The 24,520-nt window shown below is 41.6% G+C and overlaps 5 protein-coding genes across 5 annotated transcripts; 4 read left to right on the top strand and 1 right to left on the bottom strand.

Moving 5' to 3' along the window:
* The first annotated feature begins 1,708 nt into the window (after positions 1 to 1,708).
* LOC6617413 (putative gustatory receptor 22a) lies at positions 1,709 to 2,954 on the top strand. The gene is made up of 2 exons (XM_032714069.1): positions 1,709 to 2,729; positions 2,791 to 2,954. The coding sequence occupies exons 1-2, from the start codon at positions 1,709 to 1,711 to the stop codon at positions 2,952 to 2,954; spliced, it is 1,185 nt and encodes a 394-aa protein (XP_032569960.1).
* Positions 2,955 to 3,346: 392 nt separating this feature from the next.
* LOC6617412 (putative gustatory receptor 22b) lies at positions 3,347 to 4,558 on the top strand. The gene is given in 2 exon segments (XM_002041701.2): positions 3,347 to 4,354; positions 4,406 to 4,558. Coding segments are annotated over 2 exon segments (1,161 nt in total).
* A 238-nt stretch (positions 4,559 to 4,796) lies between these two features.
* LOC6617411 (putative gustatory receptor 22c) lies at positions 4,797 to 5,801 on the top strand. The gene is given in 5 exon segments (XM_002041700.2): positions 4,797 to 4,834; positions 4,836 to 5,174; positions 5,176 to 5,513; positions 5,516 to 5,598; positions 5,649 to 5,801. Coding segments are annotated over 5 exon segments (951 nt in total).
* Positions 5,802 to 6,036: 235 nt separating this feature from the next.
* Positions 6,037 to 7,248, top strand: LOC6617409 (putative gustatory receptor 22d). Its single transcript, XM_002041698.2, is given in 2 exon segments — positions 6,037 to 7,038; positions 7,096 to 7,248. Coding segments are annotated over 2 exon segments (1,155 nt in total).
* A 3,873-nt stretch (positions 7,249 to 11,121) lies between these two features.
* Positions 11,122 to 12,431, bottom strand: LOC6617408 (gustatory receptor for bitter taste 22e). Its single transcript, XM_002041697.2, has 2 exons — positions 11,415 to 12,431; positions 11,122 to 11,359 (listed from the first exon to the last, which is right to left on the bottom strand). The coding sequence occupies exons 1-2, from the start codon at positions 12,429 to 12,431 to the stop codon at positions 11,207 to 11,209; spliced, it is 1,170 nt and encodes a 389-aa protein (XP_002041733.1). The 3' UTR covers positions 11,122 to 11,206.
* Between the last annotated feature and the right edge of the window lie 12,089 nt (positions 12,432 to 24,520).

Below are 24,520 nucleotides of genomic sequence, written 5' to 3'. Positions count from 1 at the left end.
AACGGATTCATCGGAAAAATGTAAGAAATAGTGGTATACTCGTACAAAGGAAGAAACAACATACACCAAACTTCTTCTCGTTTGCCAATAAATTTTCAATTTCCGCCTGAAATTTGCAATTTATTTCACTGCAGCAAAGCTAATTTCCCCGCTACCCGAACACTTTGCCTCTTTGTAAGTCACTTTCAGGGAGTTTTCCAAGGTGGACGGTTAGTTTTCCCTGCAGTTTTCCACACAAGCTCACAGGAGTTTATCGAAGGACATAAATACGTCGGAAAATTGCATTGTCTGCTCCCAGGATTGCACTTTATTAGATAAGCAAAATAAGGTAAACATCTGCCGCATTCCTCTGCGATCCCTTGACAAGTAAACAACTGGGAAAGTTCGCCCTCCATTTTCCACACATAAATCCCGGCAGTTTTTCCAATGGAGCTGTCAGCAATTTGATTTGATTTGCCAACTCTGCAAAAATATTTCATAAATATTTGCCCGGAATTTCCCCGATTTTTTAACCATTTTTTTTTTTTTTGGTTTCCTTCTTATCGCCGAGCGAACATTTCCAACTGTGAAAATATTTTCCATTCTTTCCGTTTGTTTTTCCTTGCTACTTTGTAGTGCAAATATTTTCGACCGATTTTGCACTTCATTTGCCTGGGAGGGCGTGTCCGGGAGGGACGTGGCAGTTTGTTTTTCTTTGATGTGCTAAATTGGTGCAACGATTGCATTCGGAATGAGATTTGATCGCCTTGAAATCGTGAGAAGTTAACTTGGGATTATGGGAAACACGCCTTTGGGACAATATCCATTTGCTTTTAACGACTTGCGAGCAAAGTTTCCCCGCAGGCAAGGCGAATCCTTTTCCAAGTGAAACATTAAACTTTGCCCCGTCAGAAAATAAGGATAACAACAGGGTGGCAAAGGATATCCTCTGAAAGGCAGGATAATGGCCAAGTAGACATGGCAGCAATAAGAGAAAACATTTCCAATAATTCCGAGGAAGAGGTTAAAGGCGCGACATTTTCATGACGTTTTTGCCATTTCTTTGAGTCCTACACATAGATGTATGCATAATGGACAAAAGGTTTGCAAACATATTTAAAGGTCAACGAACAGTTAAACCTTAGAATCGCTTATATAAAGTCTGCCGAACATAAAGAAAGTAATAAAGAGAAAAGGCCCACATAGACCCAGCTCTATTCATTGCCCTACTAACATCTACCGTGCAATCACTCTATCAGTCCTCAGCTTTTGAACTTTCGATCAAGGAACGTTACGCATTTAAAGACTACATTTGAGTAAATAAGCTTGACCTGGAAACGGGTATTGTCATTCTCCCCACTTATCATCTATGCAAATGAGATGTTTGTTGCCTGAGTGTTTGTTGTGGTCAGCAATTAAAAATTCAAACAACTGTTGTGTCGGGAAATGACTTACCCATTCCAACTGCACTGAAATCAACTCCTAATAAGCAATTGACACTTATTAAGTTTCCTCACATATTCAGCACAATAACTCAACAAATGTTTCTGACAAAGAAGTTCGTCCTTAAAGCTAACTTACCAATGGTAAATTCACATTTCGTCGACCGAAAGTTCCCAATAATTAGTTCGCTTATCTGACTGACTCATCAAGCCGTCGGCACTCAATGTTCATTACGTTCCGAAGGGTCTTTTCCGTATCACAAATTATTCCGAGTCCGACTTCAATAATGTCACAACCGAAACGCATTCATCGCATTTGCCAGGGTTTGGTCCGCTTCACCATAAGAGCTACCTTGTATGGATCCTGGGTCCTGGGACTATTTCCCTTCACCTTCGACTCGAGGAAAAGGCGCCTGAATCGCTCCAAGTGGCTTTTGGCATATGGATTGGTGCTAAACCTTACTCTGATGGTTTTATCCATGCTGCCGTCGACAGATGATCACAATTCCGTCAAGGTAGAGGTTTTTGAGCGAAATCCATTGGTTAAGCAGGTGGAGGAAATCGTAGAGGTTATCAGTTTGATAACCACACTGGTGACCCATCTGCGAACCTTTTCGAGGAGTGGCGATCTAGTTGAGATTGTCAACGAGCTACTGGTGCTGGAGAAGAGTCACTTCAGTAAGCTCATGCTATCGGAGTGCCACACATTCAATAGGTATGTGATCGAAAAGGGTCTCGTGGTAGTCCTGGAAATCGGATCCTCTTTGGTGATATACTTTGGAGTACCGGATAGCAAGATTGTTGTCTATGAGGCAGTCTGCATCTACATTGTGCAGCTGGAAGTGCTAATGGTGGTGATGCACTTTCACCTGGCTGTGATCTACATATACCGGTATGTGTGGACAATCAATGGACAACTCCTGGACATGGCCAGTCGACTGAGAAGGGGTGACAGCGTGGATCCTGACCGAATCCAACTGCTTCTGTGGCTATATTCCCGCCTTTTGGACTTGAACGACCGCCTGGCCGCCATTTATGACATTCAGGTAACACTTTTCATGGCCACCTTGTTTTCGGCCAACATTATTGTGGGCCATGTGCTAGTCATTTGCTGGATCAACATCACGAGATTTTCTATGCTGGAAATGATCCTGCTCCTTCCCCAAGCTTTGGTCATCAACTTTTGGGACCTTTGGCAGGGAATCGCCTTCTGCGATTTAGCTGAGAGTACTGGCAAAAAGACCTCCATGATCCTGAAGTTATTCAATGATATGGAGAACATGGACCAGGAAACGGAGCGCAGAGTAAGTGGATATACGTTTCAGAATTTAATGTATTGCTTTTAAAACATCCACTCCTTGTTAGGTAGCAGAATTCACCTACTTCTGCAGTCATCGCAGGCTTAAAGTTTGCCACCTCGGATTGCTCGATATAAACTATGAGATGGGCTTCCGCATGATAATCACAAACATTTTATACGTGGTTTTCTTGGTGCAATTTGATTATATGAATTTGAAATTCAAAACAGATTAATAATATGAATTTTCTTTGTGACTAGATATATTTCTTTTTTTAATCTATAATTTACAAGTGTCTCGTACATTTTCACTTATGACTGGGCTCACTTATTTGTGTCGTCCTCCAATTTATCGAGTGTGCTAACAATAAAACTTCGCTTTCGATTCCCCCTAAAATGGTTATCCCATTAATTTGTATATACTACCAACAGCCGTTACTCTGAAATCGATATTTCATCACAGTATTAATCATTTTAAAAGGGTTTTTGTTGATTGTTAACTTTGGTAGCCGTCAACACTTCCTACAATGCTTCCTTTTATTGTGTTCCCGTACTTTCCTCGGTGTTTACTTACAATTTTGGTGGCCCCAGTTGACAAGACCATTTTATTGCTCTCACGTGGTCGAAAATGTTAGGTTCAAGCCGCGAGATTCGTCCTTATTTGGCAAGACAGCTGCTGAAAACCACTCTTTATGGATCCTGGCTATTTGGTTCATTCCCCTTCACCCTCGACTCCGGAAAAAGAATACGCCAACTCAGGCGATCCCGCTGCCTAACTTTGTACGGCCTGGTAGTAAATAACTTACTTATATTTACTCTGATTCGATAGGCGTTTGAATACCGGAAAAATAAACTAGAAGCCTTTGAGCGAAATCCTGTGCTTGAGATGATAAACGTAGTAATTGAAATGATAAACGTTCTTTCAGCCCTGTTTGTACACTTTATGAACTTTTGGGGCAGCAGAAAAGTTGGTGAGATATGCAACGAACTTTTAACTCTTGAGTATCAAGACTTTGAAGGCCTGAATGAGAGAAATTGCCCAAACTTCAGCTGCTTTGTGATTCAAAAGTGCTTGACTATATTGGGCCAGGTGTTATCATTCTTCACACTCAACTACGCAATTCCGGGCGCTAAGTCCCATATATGCCTAGTACTTCTGAGCTGCCTGATGGAAGTTTCCCTCAATTTGAACACCATGCACTACCATGTCGGAGTCCTGTCAATCTATCGCTATGTATGGCTGATAAACGAACAACTGAAGGATCTGGTGAGCCAACTAAAACTGAATCCTGAGGCAGACTTCTCCAGAATACACCGGCTTCTATCCTTATACAATCGCCTTCTAGAGCTAAATAGAAAATTGGTGATCGCCTACGAATACCAAGTGACCCTATTTATAACAGCTCAGCTATCTGGAAAGATCGTGTTCATTTATTTCCTCATTGTATATGGATTTAGTATGCGTACTTATTCTATCTTCTTGGTGGCCTTCCCGAATTCCCTGTTAATAAACATCTGGGATTTCTGGTTGTCCGTTGCCGTAAGCGATCTTACCGAAAAGGCTGGTGACCAAACCGCAGTCATACTAAAAATATTTTCTGAACTCGAGCACAGAGATAAGCAGCTAGAAATAAGTGTGAGTACATGTGTGAAATTTTGCAACAATATTTAATAATTCCTCCATTAGGTCAACGAGTTCGCTTGGCTTTGCAGTCACCAGAAGTTCCGATTTCAACTGTGTGGACTATTTTCTATGAACTGTAGAATGGGCTTCAAAATGATCATAACCACTTTCCTCTATTTGGTTTATTTGGTTCAGTTTGATTATATGAACTTGTAAGTGAATTTCTTGAATTTATTAAAAGACATATTTAATGCATTCAAAATTGCCTCAATTTGTTGCCAGTTATAAACGATTCTAAATCAATAGCTCAACCCTCGTACACCTTTATTAATAATCCTAAAAGGGTTTATTTAGATTAATTAACGAAATAGCTCCAGTTCAAATATGATTGTACGGTAGTGAGCTATTTATCTGCTGTGGAATTGACCATTTAATTTTCGTTGCCTAGTCGAATATGTTTGCATCACGTAGCGACTTGCAATCCCGTCTGTGTTATTCTAAAGGCAACCTTGTGTTCATCCTGGTTACTTGGAGTATTTCCCTACAGATTCGATTCGCGAAATAGCCAGCTGAAGCGCTCCAGATTTCTACTATTTTACGGACTAATCGTGAACTTCTTCCTACTTCTGAAAATGGTGTGCTCAGGAGGTCAGAAGCAGGGGAGTCCCGAGGCATTTGCGCGGAATCCAGTCCTGGAAAATACACATTACACAATTCGCATGGTGACCGTTTTCTCATGCTTGGTAATACATTTTTTGAACTTTTGGGGAAGCACAAGAGTGCAGGACTTGGCCAATGTACTGCTAGGCCTTGAGTATCACCACTTTGCCAGTCGTAAACTCCTTAGTGCAATTCAGCATTAATTGCAATATAAAGCATTATTATATCGCGGCCTTGTTAATCTATCGCTATATATGGCAAATCAACAGACAACTATTAGAACTGGTCACGAATCTTAAACTGGATCGTTCGGTGGACTCCTCGAGGATTCGGAAATCCCTATCATTGTACCGCCGCCTTTCGGAGCTCAAAGGAAATATAGTGTACTGGATATATTCCTAGATTGTGTTGGACATTAGCATGAACATACGATCCATCAGTTTGCTGATTTTCCCGCTGTTCTTATTTGTTAATGTTTGGAATCTTTGGTTGAGCATTGTCGCCTTCGATCTAGCGAGAATGCTGACAAAAATACCCAAGATGTACTTAGACTTTTTGGTGATCTAGAGGTGAAAGATATTGAACTGGAAAGAAGTGTAAGTGTGAACTCGAAAATATACAAATAATCATAAATGTATTTCCACAGGTGAATGAATTCGCATTGCTGTGCAGTCATCGTCAGTTTAACTTTCACGTGTGTGGACTTTTCACTATAAACTATAAAATGGGTTTCCAAATGATTATCACCAGTTTCTTATACTTGATTTACTTGATTCAATTCGATTTCATGAATTTGTAAAAAGTTTCTTATTGCCTTCCTTCAACTTACTTATTTGTAATATTGTAAGCAAATTTGTCCATAGAAAATAAGCACTCATATGATTTGGCTGTTATTAACTTAATTACTTCCCATTTGAAATATAATTTATGGTATTTGTCAATATCTTGATTATTCTGAGCTGTACTAATTAATATTTAATCGACTTTTAGGACCTTTGGGACTTTGAGATGGCTGATTCATCAGTCGTCTTGCAATGTTCCGACCTCGTTCTGGTCTTCGACAGAAGTTTGTATACGTTATCCTCAAGTCGATCCTTTACAGCTCCTGGCTGCTTGGAATATTTCCATTTAAGTATGAGCCCAAAAAGAGGAGATTGCGTCGTTCTATGTGGCTAATCCTTTTTGGAATTGCCATGAGTTCCAGTCTCCATATTCTGATGGTAAAACAGAGTGTAGAGGACCAGGAGCATGGGATTAGGTTGGATGTCTTTAAAAGGAACTCCCTGCTCCATCAAATTAGTTCGCTAATGGGAGTAGTCGGATTGGTGACCATTTGTACGGTGCACATGCGAACCCTTTGGAGGAGCAAGCAACTGGAGGAGATCTACAATGGATTGATGGTGCTGGAAGCTAAGTACTTTTGCTCTGATTCAGTAGAGCCAGATGACTATGTGATCCAGAAAGGAGTGCTGATTGTCGTGGGACTATTAGCTCCCTGGATGGTGCACTTTGGAATGCCAGATTCTAAATTGCCCGTGCTGAACGTCTTGGTCGACTCGATGGTCAAGTTGGGAACCCTTCTCCTAGCCATCCATTATCATCTTGGTGTGGTTATTATTTACCGATTTGTGTGGCTCATAAACGGGGAACTCCTAAGCCTGGTTTGTTCCTTGAGGGGAAACCATAAGGGCAGCTCTTCTAGAGTTCGCTTCCTCCTGAAACTCTACACCAATCTGGTGAATCTATATAGCAGACTGGCCGATTGCTACGACTGCTAGACGGTCCTGATGATGGCTGTCTTTCTGGCTGTCAATATCATCGTTTGCTTCTATATGATCGTCTACAGGATCAGCCTGAGCAAGATGTCCTTTTTCGTAATGCTAATTATGTTTCCCCTCGCACTAGCTAACAATTTCATGGACTTTTGGCTGAGCATAAAGGTTTGCGATTTGTTGCAGAAAACTGGAACACAAACATCGATGATCTTGAAGCTGTTCAGTGATATTGAGAATATGGACAAGGATATTGAGAGAAGTGTAAGTTAAACTGATGTTACTTTGACAATAATCTTTAAATCCAAGGGTTTTCTTTAGATATCAGACTTTTCCTTGTACTGCAGCCATCGGCGGTTTAAGTTTCTCCACTGCGGATTATTTTACGTTAATCGTGAGATGGGCTTTGAAATGTTCGTCGCCGGCGTTCTCTACTTGCTGTACCTGGTCCAGTTCGACTATATGAACTTGTGACTCCAGGCTTTCAATTAGGGTTGAGTTCCTTTGGAGCTGCCACTAAGTCTGCCAGAAGGACATGAGATGCAATACTAAGCATGTGACATCATGGCAATAAAAGCTGAATCACTTTCCCTACAAGCAGTTGTCGTCGAGTGAATGAAGTAAGTGACTTGCAGTTAGTTGGTAAAAGGAAGGGAAAGTGGAACAGGGCTGCAGGGCAAAACTACAGCTGCAAAAGCCAAACTCCTTTTGAATTCTCCTTAAACGTGGCTAGTGCAAAGGCCAGAAGTTAAGCTCTCAAAAACGGAAGAGTCAAAAGCGCCTGAAAGAATGGAGTGGCTGTAAAAAGAGTGCAATTAAGGCCAGCAAATAAATGAGTTTACTGCTTTGCAGCTAGCGTTGAATGGGATTCCTCTTTTTACTTCTCCGCTAAAACAATAGAACTAACCTACATGAGCAGCTTTTTAAGGCGCTCTAGCTTTTGTTCACACTAAAAATAAACAAATTAAATAGTATGCATTGTGAAGAAAAATACTCAGGATTTATACGAATCCTATTGTTATTACAATTTAATTAAGAATATATTTGAAACTAGCTTATGTAATGTCATGTTTATATATAACTTCTGACTTTTATTTTGTTTGCTCTTGCAATCACCTGCGGTTGATTTATACCAATATTTCTACACACTGTGTCCGTTGTCTGTTCTGTCGGACATTGGCAACATTTAGGCCAGAAAACTACAACTGACAGGCAACAATTAGGCCAACAATGTGGGGCGCACAGAAAAAGTCAGACAATGCACAGCCACACACGCTGGGGCCTTCGTCCTTGGCATCCCCAACATCCTTGGCTGTCAGCTACAGTCCTCTGGTCCTTTTCGGCCCTCGTCGGGGGAGAGCCCCGTTATCTTCGATTATCGAGAGCACAAAGCCAGCTGCGATAACAGGGCCCAGCAGCCACACTCGACACAATCGCGTAAATTGATTTTTATTATCCTGTGCAGGGGATCCGCCAACACCCCTGCCCCCTGCCGCCTGGCATCCTCGATTCTCGAGTTTCTGCAAATTTCCTGCCCATCTGCACGGCGGGCAAACAAATATAAACTGGAGTGTACACAAGCATTTGATTTATTGCCCTGGCCCAGGACATCCGCCAATTGTTTGGGCCACGTGGCATCCCCCGGATCCCCGTGGATCCCTTGTTTACACAATAAAATTCCAGCAGTGAAGTCAGCATTAGGTCAACATTCTGGCTGTTGGGGCGACTCGCAACGTTTACGGATAATTCCATTCGCTCATCTCGATTTGTGCCAGCTTTCAATATATTTTTATTAAAATGACAGCATCTGGTTATCGCCCTGCTGAGTGAAGCACATTTTCACCATTTTCACGGAGGCAAGAATTCATAAAAATTTCCTCGTTTTATGATGATTCGCACTGTCAGCAGAAATAGGCTCGAAATGGGTTCCCTTTATAGTGATAAGTTCTGTTATCTCTTCCTCATTTCTCTCCTCATTATTGGATCATTTTGTTTATGGTATTGGTTTTTATGTTCAATGCCACAAATTGTATATGAACGCGACAAAAGTTTCAAACTTTAATATTTGTTTAACAATAGATAAAAAAAAAAAAGAAATCGCAAGCTGTTTCTTAGCCAAGAGCAATTAAAGTGTTGCCAAAAGAATATGGCTGCGATATTTAGCCAGACTTTCCACTAATTGCCCGGTTCTTTTTGGCTTCCTTCCATCGCATTTTCATCCTTCAGATAGTTTCGTTTTAGCTGGGGACACAAATCGGCTTTGCTCCTCTTTGAATTGTTGTTTAAACTGCCAGCAACTTGCAGCAAATTGGCAATTATTTAATCCTCAAACTTTTGTGAGCCAAACTTTTGGTAGAAGCTCCTCCTTCCCTCCGCTCCGATCGGCTTATATAAATTGGGGGCTGGAGGCCCAAATTATAACGCATTGCCAAACTAATTAAGGCAGTCGGCTCGAATCAATGGAACAATTGGCGGGAATTTATCGTAATTAGGAAAGGGCAGAGGGTTGCCCTTTCATTAACTGCTTTCCTTGAAGTTCAAAGTCTGCGCAGTTGACTCACTCCTCAGTCCATCAGGAACATTTCCCAATTTGCGGCTGCTGGAAACCATATAAATATAAATTAAAAATTTGCTGATAAACTTTGACCTTTCGTACGCAGCCTTCGGCAATCCTTTTGGGTCATTGAACGTCCTTTACCTAAAAGAAAACGAAAAAGTTTTGCCTGTTTCGCCCCTAATTACAATAAATGGACAGTCAGCCCGATTTTGTGGAAGGCCTGGCGGCAAATTTTAATTAATTTGCTGCACAAATTATAAATTGAGGTGCGCTTGCTGTCAGAAAAGTGTGAAAGGTCGAATACATTTTTATCTGATTTGGGAAAGCAACGCAGACCTCTCCTTACTAAGTCATTTGGATAATTGGAAAGCTATTACATATAATTTAACGTAGGTGCCCAATAAAACACACGCTCCCTACCCCGAGTGACTTTTATATTGCCATAAAATATGGCTGTACCAATAAATATTCCGCCAGACAAAAACAGAATGATAGCGGAAATTATCGATGGAATTTACGAGTCTGCCTCATGAGCACGCGATGGCGCATTTCGGCGAACTAATGTGTCCATCAGGATTTTTATGGTGTAAACAAAGCAATGAACAATTTGCGCGCAATCCGGATAAAGCCAATAAATCAAATATATTGGCCAGAGCGAAGGGGAGGAAATGCGGCCCGAAACTTTCTGCTGAGCCAAGTTTAACGGCTACAGAAGTTGGTCTGTAAGTGAATAGGGAGCGCAGGACTCAGGATAATAAAAATCAATTTACGCACTTTTCTGTGAGCGACGCGTCCTTTGTAGTTGTTTTTACTGCCGCTTCGCCTGCCAATGTGGCTGATGTCCCCGTCGGCATTGTCTTCCTCCTCTGGCCTTCTAATCGAGGCTAATGGCGGTGATTCTTGGGATTAGAAGGGTGGTGACTGGGGGTGGGTGGTCTTGGCCTGGCCTTGACAGCGGTTGGCCTCTGACAATAAGTGGCTAAGGGTCAGATTATCCGCAGCCTCGAGCGTTGATTTTTAACAGGCTTTATCCCTGCACTCAGCACTTTAATTTATGCCTTCCAGAGCATGGCTATGTCGAATGCAATTTAATACATATTTTTATGTAAAGATATTACAAGTCAAAACATATTACTGAGACTTAATTGTATTCTTACTGACTTAATAGCAGCACTTATAAAACATACAACATGCGATTATTTGAATGGAAATCCACAACAAAAGCAAAGCCCGGAGCACAATAAATCAGGAAAAACAAGCAGCCAGCAAGGGAAGTGTGGAAACAGCTGGAAAATCGCAGTCAGGGAAATTAGCAGAGCACACACTATGCATCGCACAAGAGTCGAACAAAGAAAATGCGCCAAAGCTACTGCTTTCAGCTTTTCTCTGTTTTCTCCGCAGCCATTGTTCGCCGGAAAATCCAGCTGCATTCTTAGCCAGCCGAAAAAAATATACAGAGAACTGAAAACTCGTTCATTTGTTGGCCTTAATTGCGCTGCTTTTCACAGCCACTCCATTTCCCCGAATCCTTTTGACTTGTGCATATTATCCTTTTGGCTTTAGAATGGCCTCCTTTTGGGGAGAAAGGGAAATAAATCTTCTTTCATTGCTTCGTTTTTCCTGCTGATGTCCTGCGGCCGTGTTCCCGTTCGCTCGGCTTAAAAGTCACAAGGGGCTTTCACTCAGGCACGACTCCGTATAAGCCCGGGTACACATCCCACTTGTTCTGCCACCCTTTTGGAAATCCCCTGACTTCTTGAGCTGTCACTTGTTAGTCCCGCGAGCTTCCTTTTAAGGACCCTCAACTCCAGACGACACAAAGAAGTGCGAACCAATTAGAGGACTCTTCCAGGGAGCGCTTTTAATGGGCTATCTTCACAGGTTCCAAAAATCGAACTGGATGAGGAACAGCAGGTACAGGAAGCTGGTGATGGCCATGCGAAAACCCATCTCGTAGTTCACGTAAAACAAGCCGCAATGGTGGAATCTCAGCCGGCGATGGCTGCAAAATAATGCAAAGTCCGTGATCTAGGATGAGATGAGTTGATTAAAATTCGCAGTAATGTTGTGAAGTGAAACTTACACTTCTCTCTAGTTTCTCATCTATGCTTTCAATGTCATTGAACAACTTAAGAATGGTGGAAGTTTGTCTCCCAGTTCTTTCTGCCAACTCGCAAATCTCAACGTTCAACCAAAAATCCAGCATGTTAATGACCAGCGCTTGAACGAAGACGATAATTTTAAAGTCCAGGCTTTTGTTTAGACTAATGGAGTAGATTATGATGAAGTAGATGCCCAGCACGTTGGCGATCAGAAAGCTGGCCATCACCATGACCATTTGATAATCATAGATGGATGCCAGACGCTGGCTGAGATCCAATAGGCGATGGTACAGATAGAGCAAAAGGTCCACCCTCTCAGACTCAACACTCTCCCCAATCGCCAGTTTGTTAACTAGCTTGAGTAGCTCCTTATTTACAATCCACACATATCGGTAGACAAAGACCACGGCCAGGTGAAAGTGTGAGGCTGCCAGGAGAACTGCCAGAATTATGAAATACATACTGCCGAGTCCAATGAAAAACTGTGCACTGTAGTTTGGTGACATGCCCAGTTCCAAGACCAGCATGGATACTAGCTCTTGGACCACAGAGAAGCCTTTGTACAGGACGAAGCTATCGAAGCTTCTGCACTCCTCCAGGGAATAATTACGAAAGTAGCGATGCTGCAGGTCCTCCAGCTCGTTTAGTATCCTCTCGATATCGCCGCTCTTCCAGAAACTTCTCAGCAGCATTATTGACACCATTGACAGGCTCTGGATGTCGTGAATGCCATTGATCTGCTCGGCCAGTGCGTTTCTGTGGAATAACTCCATTCTCAGCGGAGTTTCGGTCTCCGTGTCATTGGTAACGACCAGCAGAATGAATGCCGCATTCAGAACAAAGCCATACGCAATTAACCACTTGGAACGACGAAATGTCCTTGTCCAGCTATCGTAGGTGAAGGGAAACACGCCCAGGATCCATGATCCGTATAGAGCACCCTTCAACGTGAGGCCAGTCCACTTCTGGCGGAAGCCACTTCTGCTGGGCCGGAACATTCCGCCCGGAGAGTCAGCCTCGAATGGTCACGAGTGCCAGCTGCGATAAGGTTGGTTGCATATACAAATGGTTTCCGGACATGGTGAGGGAAATGCCGATGAAGGGATTACTTGTCCAGACCAACAAACATTTCACCACTCTGCACTGGAAAAAATCATAAATGCTTCCACAGTTGTATCTTTTTGAATTCATTTTAATAGAACTTCGAGCTATATCATTTCTTCATATATGCATACCAGTTCAGAAAATATCTTATCCTTCCTGTTTTATCAAACAAATTAATCTTAGTGTAGTTGCCTTGTGTACCATCATTTTATAGGCCAAATAAGTTGTTTGTGCTCATGATGCGAGCAACATTTGCCGCGATTAAATCATTTAATTAATTGGATGGACACTGCTTGAAGTTCAGTTAAAGTTTTCCGCCCCCAATGTTTCCCACTTAGTCGGGTCATTTCTGAGGGCAGGCTCGTAAAAAATAATTTCGAGCAGCCTAAAGGAAACCTGAAAACAACCTCGAGAAGAGCCACTCATTGCAATTCATCTGAAATCGGCGAGGGGCTTCGAGTGCGATAATATGCCGGCATATTTCACTTCACATCTGAAGAGTTCTCTGGAAGATAAAGAGGAGTAGGAGTCTTTGAGCCTTTGTTGGCTGAAATCCACTCAAGGGGCCTGCCTGCACTGGGGATTTTCCGAACTTGTGCAAATGAAATTTCATTCAATTAGTGTGGCAGACGACATGTTTACGCCCCAATGAGCTGCTGAAATATGAGCGAAGAGTCGGAGAAGAGTGTCCGATTGTGGGGAATATTTGTTGATGTCCAGTCAGGCGGTCGAGTCCTTGAACCCAAGTGCTTGAACCTCCGATTAATAAGGCTCAGTTGCTGTCTGGGTGTTCTCAGTAACTGAATTCCTTCATCGAAGTGGTAGCCATTTTCCATCCAGATATTTCAGTTTTCATTTTACCCCATCCCCATTGGCCGCTTCAAACTTTCAAATGGCTTAAAGTTGTTTCCCGATGCGCCTGCAGTTTTTGACACTGTTGCGAAGTTAACGCTTTTGCAACTACCCTCTTTCGGGAAGTTATGTTAGCTGCCAAACTTTTAGCAGCTGTCACCTGGAAGTGCCACTCTTTTCCCCTTTCATTAGTGGTATTTTTCTGGCACCTTTCAAAGTCTGTTTTTGGCGGACTGCAATTGCTGTGTTGACACTTCTTTCACAAGGCTGAAAGTCACCCAAAGGGAAGATCACGGCGTAAAACAAATCCTTGTCCCAACGGATTTCAATTAATTCTAAAGCACTTTCCCTTCTGCTTTGGCTTGTAAATTGCTAAGCAGATTCGTTCTATTATCAAACCACATTTTCATAACAATTGAGAGCAGCTGAGCCGCTTCCTCGGGGTGTCCTTTGTGGGTCCTTTGGGGACATTCGCTACACAGTTTGCAATTAGAATTAGGAAGGCAGTGCTCGACACAACAATAGTTTGAATTTTTAATTGCTGACCACAGCAAACAATGAGGGAACAAACAGGGAGCAGGGTTATTTTGACATCCTGCGGCTCATCCAATTTGCATTGCTAAACGAGTTCATTCTCTCTTGTAAGCGAAAGTGACTTTACCCATTTGCAGTTCGAGCTTAATTAAACGCAAAACGGTGTACAATTGTGGATTGTCGTTTTCCCTGAATGAAGTTCTTCTCTTCTCTCCTTTGAAAGCTATAATAAACCACAGAATGTTGGAGGAGAAGATGACATTATAGCAGTAGGAGCCTTTGGCGGATCCCCCTTTAAATTTGAGCCAACTTCTTCATATACTTCCTTTCCTTTTCTAGCTGCTGATTAAACTCGGAATTTAAAGGCCAACGCTTTTCTTTTTCACAGCTTCACCCACGCCTTACACACTTTCCCAAAAACGTGCGTGATTTCATTAAAAACAAGGCGTTGAAAACAAACACGTTAGGGGCAAAGCGAGAAAAGTTATCAGACGTAGCGTATACGCCACATGAGCCGCCTTCCAGGCAGTCGTTCGCAATTAGGCCACGCAAGTCACATTTTTACTCAAATGACATAATTAGATTCCCTTCAAACGCAGCTAAGAGAAATCCTCCGAAGAAGGGTAAAAAAAAAGGCACGGAAATAAGGGTGTTAAAAAAAGACCCAAATTGACTTAATTAGACAAATTACATTAGAAGTGTCTAGAAAGGAAGAAGACCTATTTAAACAAGATTTGTGCCGCTTTCATTCCGGCTTGCCGATTCGGCTTCGATAAAAATTGGTTGTAGACCTTTAATGTTCCTTGATCTCAGAAATACACAAAACAATCTTTTGCCCATTACGCGATTATTTTCAATAGCTCTAAAAAGTGGAAACATGAAAATGTCTCGCCCTTAACCTCTTCCACGGGATTATTGGAAATGTTTTCTCTTATTGCTGCCATGTCTCCTTGGCCATTATCCTGGCTGCCATTCATGTGATATCCTTTGCCACCCTGTTGTTATCCTTATTTTCTGACGGGGCAAAGTTTAATGTTTCACTTGGAAAAGGATTCGCCTTGCCTGCGGGGAAACTTTGCTCCAAGTCGTTAAAAGCAAATGGATATTGTCCCAAAGGCGCATGAAAATAAAAATCTCTGTTACGCGAGTTAAGTATGCAAACTACGGGTCTTCCATCCCCGTGTTTCCCATAATCCCAAGTTAACTTCTCACGATTTCAAGGCGATCAAATCTCATTCCGAATGCAATCGTTGCACCAATTTAGCACATCAAAGAAAAACAAACTGCCACGTCCCTCCCGGACACGCCCTCCCAGGCAAATGAAGTGCAAAATCGGTCGAAAATATTTGCACTACAAAGTAGCAAGGAAAAACAAACGGAAAGAATGGAAAATATTTTCACAGTTGGAAATGTTCGCTCGGCGATAAGAAAGAAACCCAAATAAAAAAAAAAAATGGTTAAAAAATCGGGGAAATTCCGCTCAAATATTTATGAAATATTTTTGCAGAGTTGGCAAATCAAATCAAATTGCTGACAGCTCCATTGGAAAAACTGCCGGGATTTATGTGTGGAAAATGGAGGGCGAACTTTCCCAGTTGTTTACTTGTCAAGGGATCGCAGAGGAATGCGGCAGATGTTTACCTTATTTTGCTTATCTAATAAAGTGCAATCCTGGGAGCAGACAAAGCAATTTTCCGACGTATTTATGTCCTTCGATAAACTCCTGTGAGCTTGTGTGGAAAACTGCAGGGAAAACTAACCGTCCACCTTGGAAAACTCCCTGAAAGTGACTTACAAAGAGGCAAAGTGTTCGGGTAGCGGGGAAATTAGCTTTGCTGCAGTGAAATAAATTGCAAATTTCAGGCGGAAATTGAAAATTTATTGGCAAACGAAAAAAAGTTTGGTGTATGTTGTTTCTTCCTTTGTACGAGTATACCACTATTTCTTACATTTTTCCGATGAATCCGTTGGTGACTCAGAAAAAGAGAGCCCCGATTGATGATCCCTGCTGTCAGGATACAAAGTGACAACATTTTGCGTCGCAATCGGAGGAAGAAACTTTTCCTATTTTTCCTTTCCACTGGGAGGCATTAAAAATTAGTTCCACCCTTGCCTATTTCTCATGCTTTCTTTGGAGCGCCACAAAGTATGCAACACATGCAGCTGAAGCTTCAGCAGAAAGTTTTCTTTTCCATTCCCCTTTTCCCTTTCTCGCTTTATAATAAGTTTCGCTTAGCATTTTCTGTTTTCCTTTCCGCAGAGTGCATTTTTCACCTTTTATCATTATTTCTTGGCTCATTTTCCCTACCGAAGTTTCCCGACTTCGTTCAAGGGGATGATGATTGCTTTGGTCTATGCAAAGTGTCTCAATTTGGGTTCATGTATCCATTAGATGCTCCCTATTCCCGTGTATTCCTCAGATGCGCATAAAGTATTTTGCAGATAATAAAAATTGGCAAACGGCGCAGAATTTATGCGTGTGAAAACTCGTAAATTTTCAATGTGCCCCGTGATAAAAATCAGCAATGAAAATGAAGCGACAAAATAGGAAATCCTTTTGTGAGAGAAGTTTAGGCTGTTGGTCTCCTGCAAAGCTTTTTAATTTTATGATCTCTTGGCTAAAATGCAACGGGGATCTTAGGTAGGTTACAAAATAGATTATAGATATTTAAAGCCATTTATCATACACAATTGGACTGATATCAATCCTTCAGTTTGAAATAATATAAAAATTCCATTGACCTAGCGTAAGCTCTTTTCAAGTTATAAATCTTTCGTTTTTAGATATACTAAAAGACCCTGAAGGCGTTTTCCTTCGTCAGGTCATTCCGGGTCAGCGATAAAAATTCCAGCGAACTTTTCCGCAAGGCGGAGGGGAATTGGAATTAATTGCGAGAAATTTAATTTTACGACGGGAATTTCATCGTTCTCCTCGCAGAACTCTTTAAAAGGAATAAATTTGCGAAATGGGAAATGCGAATGAAACCGAAAATGAATTGTTGATGATTCTTATCGAGCCTCGAAATAAACTGCAATAAAGAAGTAGAGTTTCCATTTTCCCTTAGTTCCCTCCATAAAAACTAACAATGAAAATGTTTGCATGTAAATTATTTGGGAGTGCGTTTTTGGTGAAAGCAGGGTTCTGATCTACTTGCATTGTTTCAGAAATGGTTTGTCGAGGGTGGTACGGGGTCAAAGGGCCTTGCATGTGTGCTCGGAAAATATTTGAACAATTAACCTGTGCTTTTTGCTGTCCTCTTGCGGAGTTTGTGCGGTTTTTCGCCATGGACACGTTTTTCAGTTAAAAGTGCCACCTTTAAAATGAACAACAAAGAGAAATTAATTATGATACGTGCCTTACAAAGCAGTCGGGAAATAATCTATTACGTTTTTAGTACTATAAATAGAAAAAACTCTGTTTTTTTCTATAAATATTAAAATATATTTAATAGATAGCGTTAAGATTTTATTAGTTTAAGTTTCTTAATAACATGACTTATCTGAGCACTGCACCATCTTCATAAACTCTTGGGGATGATTTTCCAGGCGGCGTTTTCGTCTTCATTTTCCATGCACCGTTTGTTTGGTATTTTCCTCGCAGCTTTACTCCATTCAGAAGTCGTAATGTCCCTATCTACTCTCCTTTAGCAATGTGTAAGTGTGTGAGTGTGTGTGTCATGTGTCGGAGGATGTGTCTCAGTGTGAGTATGTGCTGACATCAAGTTCATAAAAATATCTGCCATAATTGCAGCTAAGTCAGCAAATGTTGACTGCTGTCCCCCTCTATTCCCCCTCTCTAACCATCTTTACTCTACCCTCTCTTTCTCTTCCCAGTTGTGGTCCTTTTCTTGCTTTCAGGCTCTTGTCTAGCCGCATTTTCCTTTCTGTTGCGTTTCCCTTTGGCTAAATACGAAATGAAAGGATTCAGGAAGGCACAGGATGTGAAGTTAGGGGGATAAGCCATATAGGAAAGGGGCCGGGAGAGATCCTGAAAGGGAGCACTTAGTTTTATGCTCGAACATTCAGAGCTCCAATGTGGCGAGAATGAAATGAGGCTGTGGAAAAGTAACGCAGTGGAGAATCCATTCACATGGGAAAGGACTTTTTGAACTGGAAGCTGCGCAATGAATCGATCTGCTTGGCATCTTCTTAGTCACTTTTTCTATTCCTTACATTTTGTATAATCCATGATTTGTGTTTCCGATTCGCCCTACTTTCAATTAGGTGCTGTTCAGTTGCTCTAAAAATGCAAGTCCGAATGGGAGGCGATAAAAGTCACTCACCAGCTGTAAACAACACAAATGCAAGCAGCAAGTGTCCTCAGTCCTCCGTGGCTTTCCCCATTTGTAAACCCCCTCTATCGACCAAATTTCCACTTTTTTCCTTCAACACAACTGAAGAAGAGTTGACAAGGAAAAACATGAACTTTTCCCTCTTTATTTTCCAATTTTTCCATTTTTCTGTGGGTGGTTATCAAGCGTCATCAAAATGGGCGGAGCGAGAATTGTGGGAGTGCCTGATTGCAGTTTCTTCTCAGGAAGAGAAAACTCAGAGGGAAAAGGATTTAAATATCTCCCCCGCCGCATTTCCCATCCTTTACTTTGTTGCATTTCCTTTTCGACAAGCGAAACTTTCTTTGTTTTTGCAACAAATTGCGCCAGTTTTCCATGTTCTTTTCATTTGCTTTGCTTGCTTTTCTGGCCTTTTCCCCATTTTCCTAGCCTCATTTGGCAAAGCTCGAAGTGCATTTCTGGGCAGAGTTTTCCAATACTTTAAATTCTTTTTAAGAAATATCATATTTTTAATTGACAGCTTATTTTTAAACCATTGGAGCTCAACATTTGAGTGTTCTGATTGGCTTTGTTTATATTTTCCAGGGATTTGCATTTCGTTTTCTTTGACATTTCAATGCCTCATTAGCTGTTATTTGGTTTGTCAAAAAATGCACAGCTCTCAACCATTTTTCACTTTGTATAATTCATTTCAACCCTGTCATAATATTCACTGCAACTGATTTTTTCTGATGAGTTATTTCCCGGAAAAGGAAAATGCATTTAATTTTCAATTAAAGTGCGCAATTATTCAGTGAGCAACTGAAAATGGATGGTGTCTTTTGCACTTCCCATTTTCCCATTTCCGCTACCATTTGCAACAACTCCCACTTCCTGGTTTTGGTTGTCCGTTATCTGAGCATCCGCTTTGGCTTAGTTCCTTTCCTTCTCCCTTTCCACACATCCTTAACGAGAGTGTTTATCATTACCTCACATGACTTGCCATCCCGAATTCGCAGCCAAACTCCATACTGAGTTCCCCTCATTTGCGTAGTCATACAAAACTAATGAGGAACCCCTTCACACATTTGCAACTGAAAACGGAGGCCGAAATGGAATTTCATCTTCTCCGTTGAGTATTAAAACAACCAGGGAACTGGGAAAACACCTTTCATTTGTTCAGATTGCTAGAAATTTAAATATAAAAGGGTATTAACTAAGACTGTCTCTTACCATCAATATGTTTTAAGATACATATTTAAGTGCTTTCAACTATCATTCAGCCAAAAATTATGAAAATGGTTTCCTTACTCCAAGGACGAATTCACCGCAACTGTTGATTCTGTTCACATTATCCTTTAAACCTGAGTGAATCGAAACTTTTATTTCTTCATAATGTCAGTTCAGATCGATTCGGAAATATCCTTTCTGATTTCCCCCACGGATGACATCTCACTTTACATATCCTTACTCTTCCCCACTTAAATTTCCTTCATTTCTGGTGACGTGTTTTCCGTTTATTTTGTTTTCCCTTTTAATTGAATGAAGCGAAGATTTTAACGAATTTATCGATGGCAGGCTGGCATCTCCCGGACTCCACCGCCCCTTTCAGTGAAGTGGGCATGGTCGGTTGCCTTGTAACATATTTTATGCATGCCTCAATGGGCGTTCACTGAACAATGTGGGAATGAATCGGGTGAAGTGGCAGATGTCTCTATCGTAGATCCCTGTATTCTATAGCCTGGAGTTGCGGGATGTGGTTCAATGGAGGAATGGAGCAGGTACGGGTGTCTTCTATGTGCATGTGCTATCCCACTTCCCAGTTCCCATTGTTCGAGTTGTTTCCCTGCTCACAGGATATTAACCACCTGGAACATAAACAGCTAGTGCATCTACTTCGCCTTGAGGGACTCCCTGCATCTTCATCCATCCATAAATCATGCAACACCTTCGACCCATTTCGAGTGTTCAACTGTCGCACAATCGAGGCAAGGGCATGGGAACAGAGGACGTGACTCGGGCGGTTGCAACTTGACTTTCCCTCTTTCCCCTTTAGGTTAACCTCTCTATTTCCCGACAACTGAGATATTCGTGTTCTCCGCAGCATTAGCATCTCAAACAAGGCGAAACATTCAAATTGATGTGACCCCAAGATGAGGATGGAGGCAGGTGCTCATCTCCATTTAAGCGAGGAGAAGAACCGCAACTAGTGATGCATTGGGGTCAGGAAAGTTCGCGAAGAGATGGAAAATCTTTATTTGCCTGGCTTAAGGTGGGTAGAATAACACAAGAATTTTCCACTTTATCCGAGTGTTTTCATTTGCATTTGTAGGCCAGAGGAAATGCCGAAATGGAAAACAAAGCCAGGAAATTTATTGGAGAAGGGAATAGGAGGTCGAAGGATTTCCCCATGGCGAAGTGCTCTCATTTAAAAGAGAAGGGGAAAGCAAATGCTGATGCTTCTCATCGCGGCTTTCATTCGAGTGTCTTCATGTGTAAGTTCAAGGTCAGAGAGCAACCTTGACCGTTCTAAAAGAGCAGGAAAACCATGTCCGAACTCATCTCGGAGAATTCTCATTAGAAATTCTGAAAACGGGACCAAAAGCATTTCCCCAGTCGGTTGAAAAAGACAAGTTAGACGGACTGGTGTGGTCAACACTGCGTCTGAGTAATGGAACATTAAGCTGCACAGGACAAAGGGGAACCATCAAATTGCTGAAAATTTAACATTCTAAAATGAAAGTGAATACGGAGAAAAGTTATTCACTTAGTTCGAATTGTAAGCGATTTTTCAATCGCATGTGGAAATCTTCTATTTCACCTTTCGAGCGTGAAAAGCTTAGGCAATTCGGGTTAGCTCGCTCGCATTTTATCCCCATTTCGTGCCTTTCAACAGATCTCAAAAAATGCCAGAAAGTCCTTGGAAAATACTTTGTGTGCTCATCGGAACTTTAGAAAGTAACATGGAAAAATGCTATTCAATCAGATGAACTGAGTTGCACGGCCACGCCCCTTTATCCCCATGCCTTTTTGCCTAAGCCCCCACATTTTACCTACTTTGAGTCCGAAATGCGGGCAATAATGAAAGTGCTGACATTGTCAGCCGAACCGAGGCCCCAAATTGCAGCTGCACCGTGTTTTCCCACCCGTTTTCCCCTGTTGAACCCTATCTCTCCGCCCATTGCAGTCGCAACTCGTTGGTGAAGGACGAAGCCAGGAGCAGGAGCAGTGGAACGTAGCCTAATATCCAAGCGTCCTGTCCTGCGTGAGCGGAATTTTAAAAGGTTGCCAGGAACAGAAGCAGGCGGCATCATCTATCACAAAAAGGGGGTTCCGATAATCAGGCGAAAGGAGGAGGGACCCGAAGGTCGAAGCGGGGCATCCACTGCACTTTGACCTGCATCCGCTCATTTATTTTTGGCTTTGTCCGCAGAATTTCGTCCATTTTCCCTCACTGCAAGCCAAAACAAATAAATTTGTGGGTCCCGGATTCAAGTGGGCGTGGCATTTCAAAAGGACTCGTTGAAAGTGCGCAGCCATCACAAATTGCCAGTGAAAACTTTGTGTCAAGGCCTTTAAACCAATTAAGTGTTTGTCGCCTGGGCCAAGTTCGTAATTGGTTTAAAGTGTGTGAACTGAGAAGAGGGTGGCGTATGGGTACCCCGTTTCAAGTGGTTTTGTGAGTGGAATCCCCAAAAAGCGGCACCAACAAACAGGAACAGATGGTGAAATAAGCAACCAGAAAGCAATTGACCCAGAAATCCATCTGCCACCCATCCTTGCCTCTTTGTGTCGCCTTCAACCTCAAATCGAAGCCAAAACAGAGCAAGAAATCAATATAAGGGAGAGCCAAAGGACGAAGGATGCTCGCTCGACAAATGTTGCCAGACATTGTCAACATGATGCCAGGAACATCCGCTCTTCAGTCGGGTTTATCTTTCAGATAAATCTCTGGAGCAGCTTTCGCTCTCTTCTCCCATTCTATCCTCTCTGCTGCCATAATTTCGAGACCAACATCCGTTCGAGGACATCAGTTTGGGGGAGGTCAGTAGTTCTTAGGCCTTAGTCTGCAGACAGTCCTGAGTCCGTGGTCGAAATTCTTATTACTCATGTCAACGACTCGCTGGGGAGATAATCCTTGCAGTACCCAACTTTAAATTTATTCGGCTTAGACTTCGATTTGCTGCAAACAAAAGTCCCAATTTAAATATCAATTAGAAGTGTTTATCTGGGAATAATATAGGGAAAAAGATGGGCGAATATAATCCTCCTATCAATCAATGTTCAATTTGAATGCTTGAATAACATCCTGATTCATTGATGCATATCCTTCCCCCGACGAATGAGATTCCCTTTAAAGTCTGGTGAAGATGGAAGATTGAAGAGTTTTGCCTGAGCCTGGGGCGAACTTTTAATTGATTTGTGTGGCAGGAAAATTTTCTGTTCCTCTGTTTCCAACTCTGTTTCTCGAATAACATTGCTCAACGCTTTTCGTATAAAGAAGAACATGAATCAACAGATAAGCAGAAGAGAACACTACGCATTTGTCGAATGTATTTCTCTATGAAATTCGCTTGGCAACAAAGGAAAAGCCACGAGGAAAACTGCACAACAAACAAACCTTTGTGGTTCCACGAATCCATGAATCCGCAGGGCAAAACGAATATTCGATTGAAACATCTGAGCAACCAACGGGGATCAAGGAATTCAGGATTAGTTTGTCTAACAACATTTCGATTTATTGGCAAACTTTGCGGAGCCAAAAAATCTCATGTATTCTGATTTTTAGTTGCCTCTAGATTTGTTTGCTTAGCCTCAAACTTTGCTAACTTTTTAATTGTTTCTCGTATTTCATATTTCTGCTCATCCTTTAAAGAAAGTTTCCTCCTTGGGCTTGCCGCAAAAAATTAGCAACTTTTAGTTAAACTGTTGTTCAAAGTTTTTCATCCTTCTTTCAGTTATATGTAAATAAATATTTTTCCTGCTAAATATTTACAGCCTCACAAAAAGGGTTATTTTTGGAATTAAGTTCTATGTTTATTTTAAGTACTCCATTCTTCAAATTGAAAATGTTTACTTTTAGCATTTTCAACGAAAATCTATTTTTAGCCATCGGAATAAATTTCTCAGAATTTTCAAAGCGTTTCTTTTATTCTTCTCTAAGCTGCTCAGATCCGAGTTCAGTTTTCTTTTGATTCTGGGTCACTTGTGATGATTTGTATCGCTTTTCCTCATTTTCAGACAAGACAAAAATAAGACCTTGTGACAATGAGACATAGCATGGGAGAAAATAAGGAAAAGTTCGCGATAAACGAAACAATGTCGTCATTAATTTTATCCCCCTCCATTTCATTTCGTTTTCACCTTTTCTTCGCTAGGATTTGAGGTTGTGTCACAGTTTTTCCTGGCAACTGATTTGTGGAAATTTCACCATTAGAACCTACCATTTCTGTTTAATTATGAAATGCAAGCAGAGTGAATGAGTGTAGCTTGAGGGGTATAGCCCAAGTTTTCCATTGTTTGCATTAGCGAGACTTAGCCTCCCCCTTTCCCAACTTACAGTTGGCCACAATTCTGGCGAGGATAACTTCCGTGGGACCTGCAGTGATTTTCCCTTTGCTTTGACACATTGAAGCATCAGAAGGGCGGGAAAAGTGTCAAAAGGGCGGCAGCTGTCAATCCCTTGACTTTGAGATTCCCGTTTTCTGAGAGAAAGTGGGAAGCGGACCCACTTAAAACCCCAGTCAGTGTAGCACCCATCGTAATTGCTTTTGTAAGCCGAAGTGGGCAGAAAGAGAGGGGTGTCCTTGGGGACAGTGGTAATGTGTGCAGTGGAAGAGAGACAGGGAAATCCCCTTGTTTCCCATGACTTACTTTCAGCCACCAAATAATTTCAAAGCACCAAAAAAACCACAGAAAAGGAAGCAACAATTTCCGCAAAGAGGAAAGTAACACACATTATAACACACACACACACATATAAACAACAAAAATGCGAAGGAGAGAGGGGAAGAAAAGAGAGGGGAATCCCACCGAAAATGTATTAAATTATGAGGCGTGGTGAAATAAATTTGAAAGAATGAAAATTTAAATAATGCGAGCCACATTTACCACAAACCGGAAGTGAGTGCTTTACAGTGAGAAAAATTAAGGCATAGAAAGTAATTGAAAATGGTTAGAAATGGAATCTTGCATTCTGCATCTGCAATAAAGCGTTTTTAGTAAGCATAAAGAAATTATACGTATATGTAATATCATCTCATTCTTTTTTGTCAGTGCATAATGTTGTAATGTGGCAGGTATTCAAAGTATGCTGCTCACTTCAC

This window comes from Drosophila sechellia, chromosome 2L (assembly GCF_004382195.2).
Source record: "Drosophila sechellia strain sech25 chromosome 2L, ASM438219v1, whole genome shotgun sequence".
NCBI lineage: Eukaryota > Metazoa > Arthropoda > Insecta > Diptera > Drosophilidae > Drosophila > Drosophila sechellia.
The sequence above is the reverse complement of the archived record's forward strand: the minus strand, read 5'-3'. Positions and strand labels throughout refer to the sequence as shown.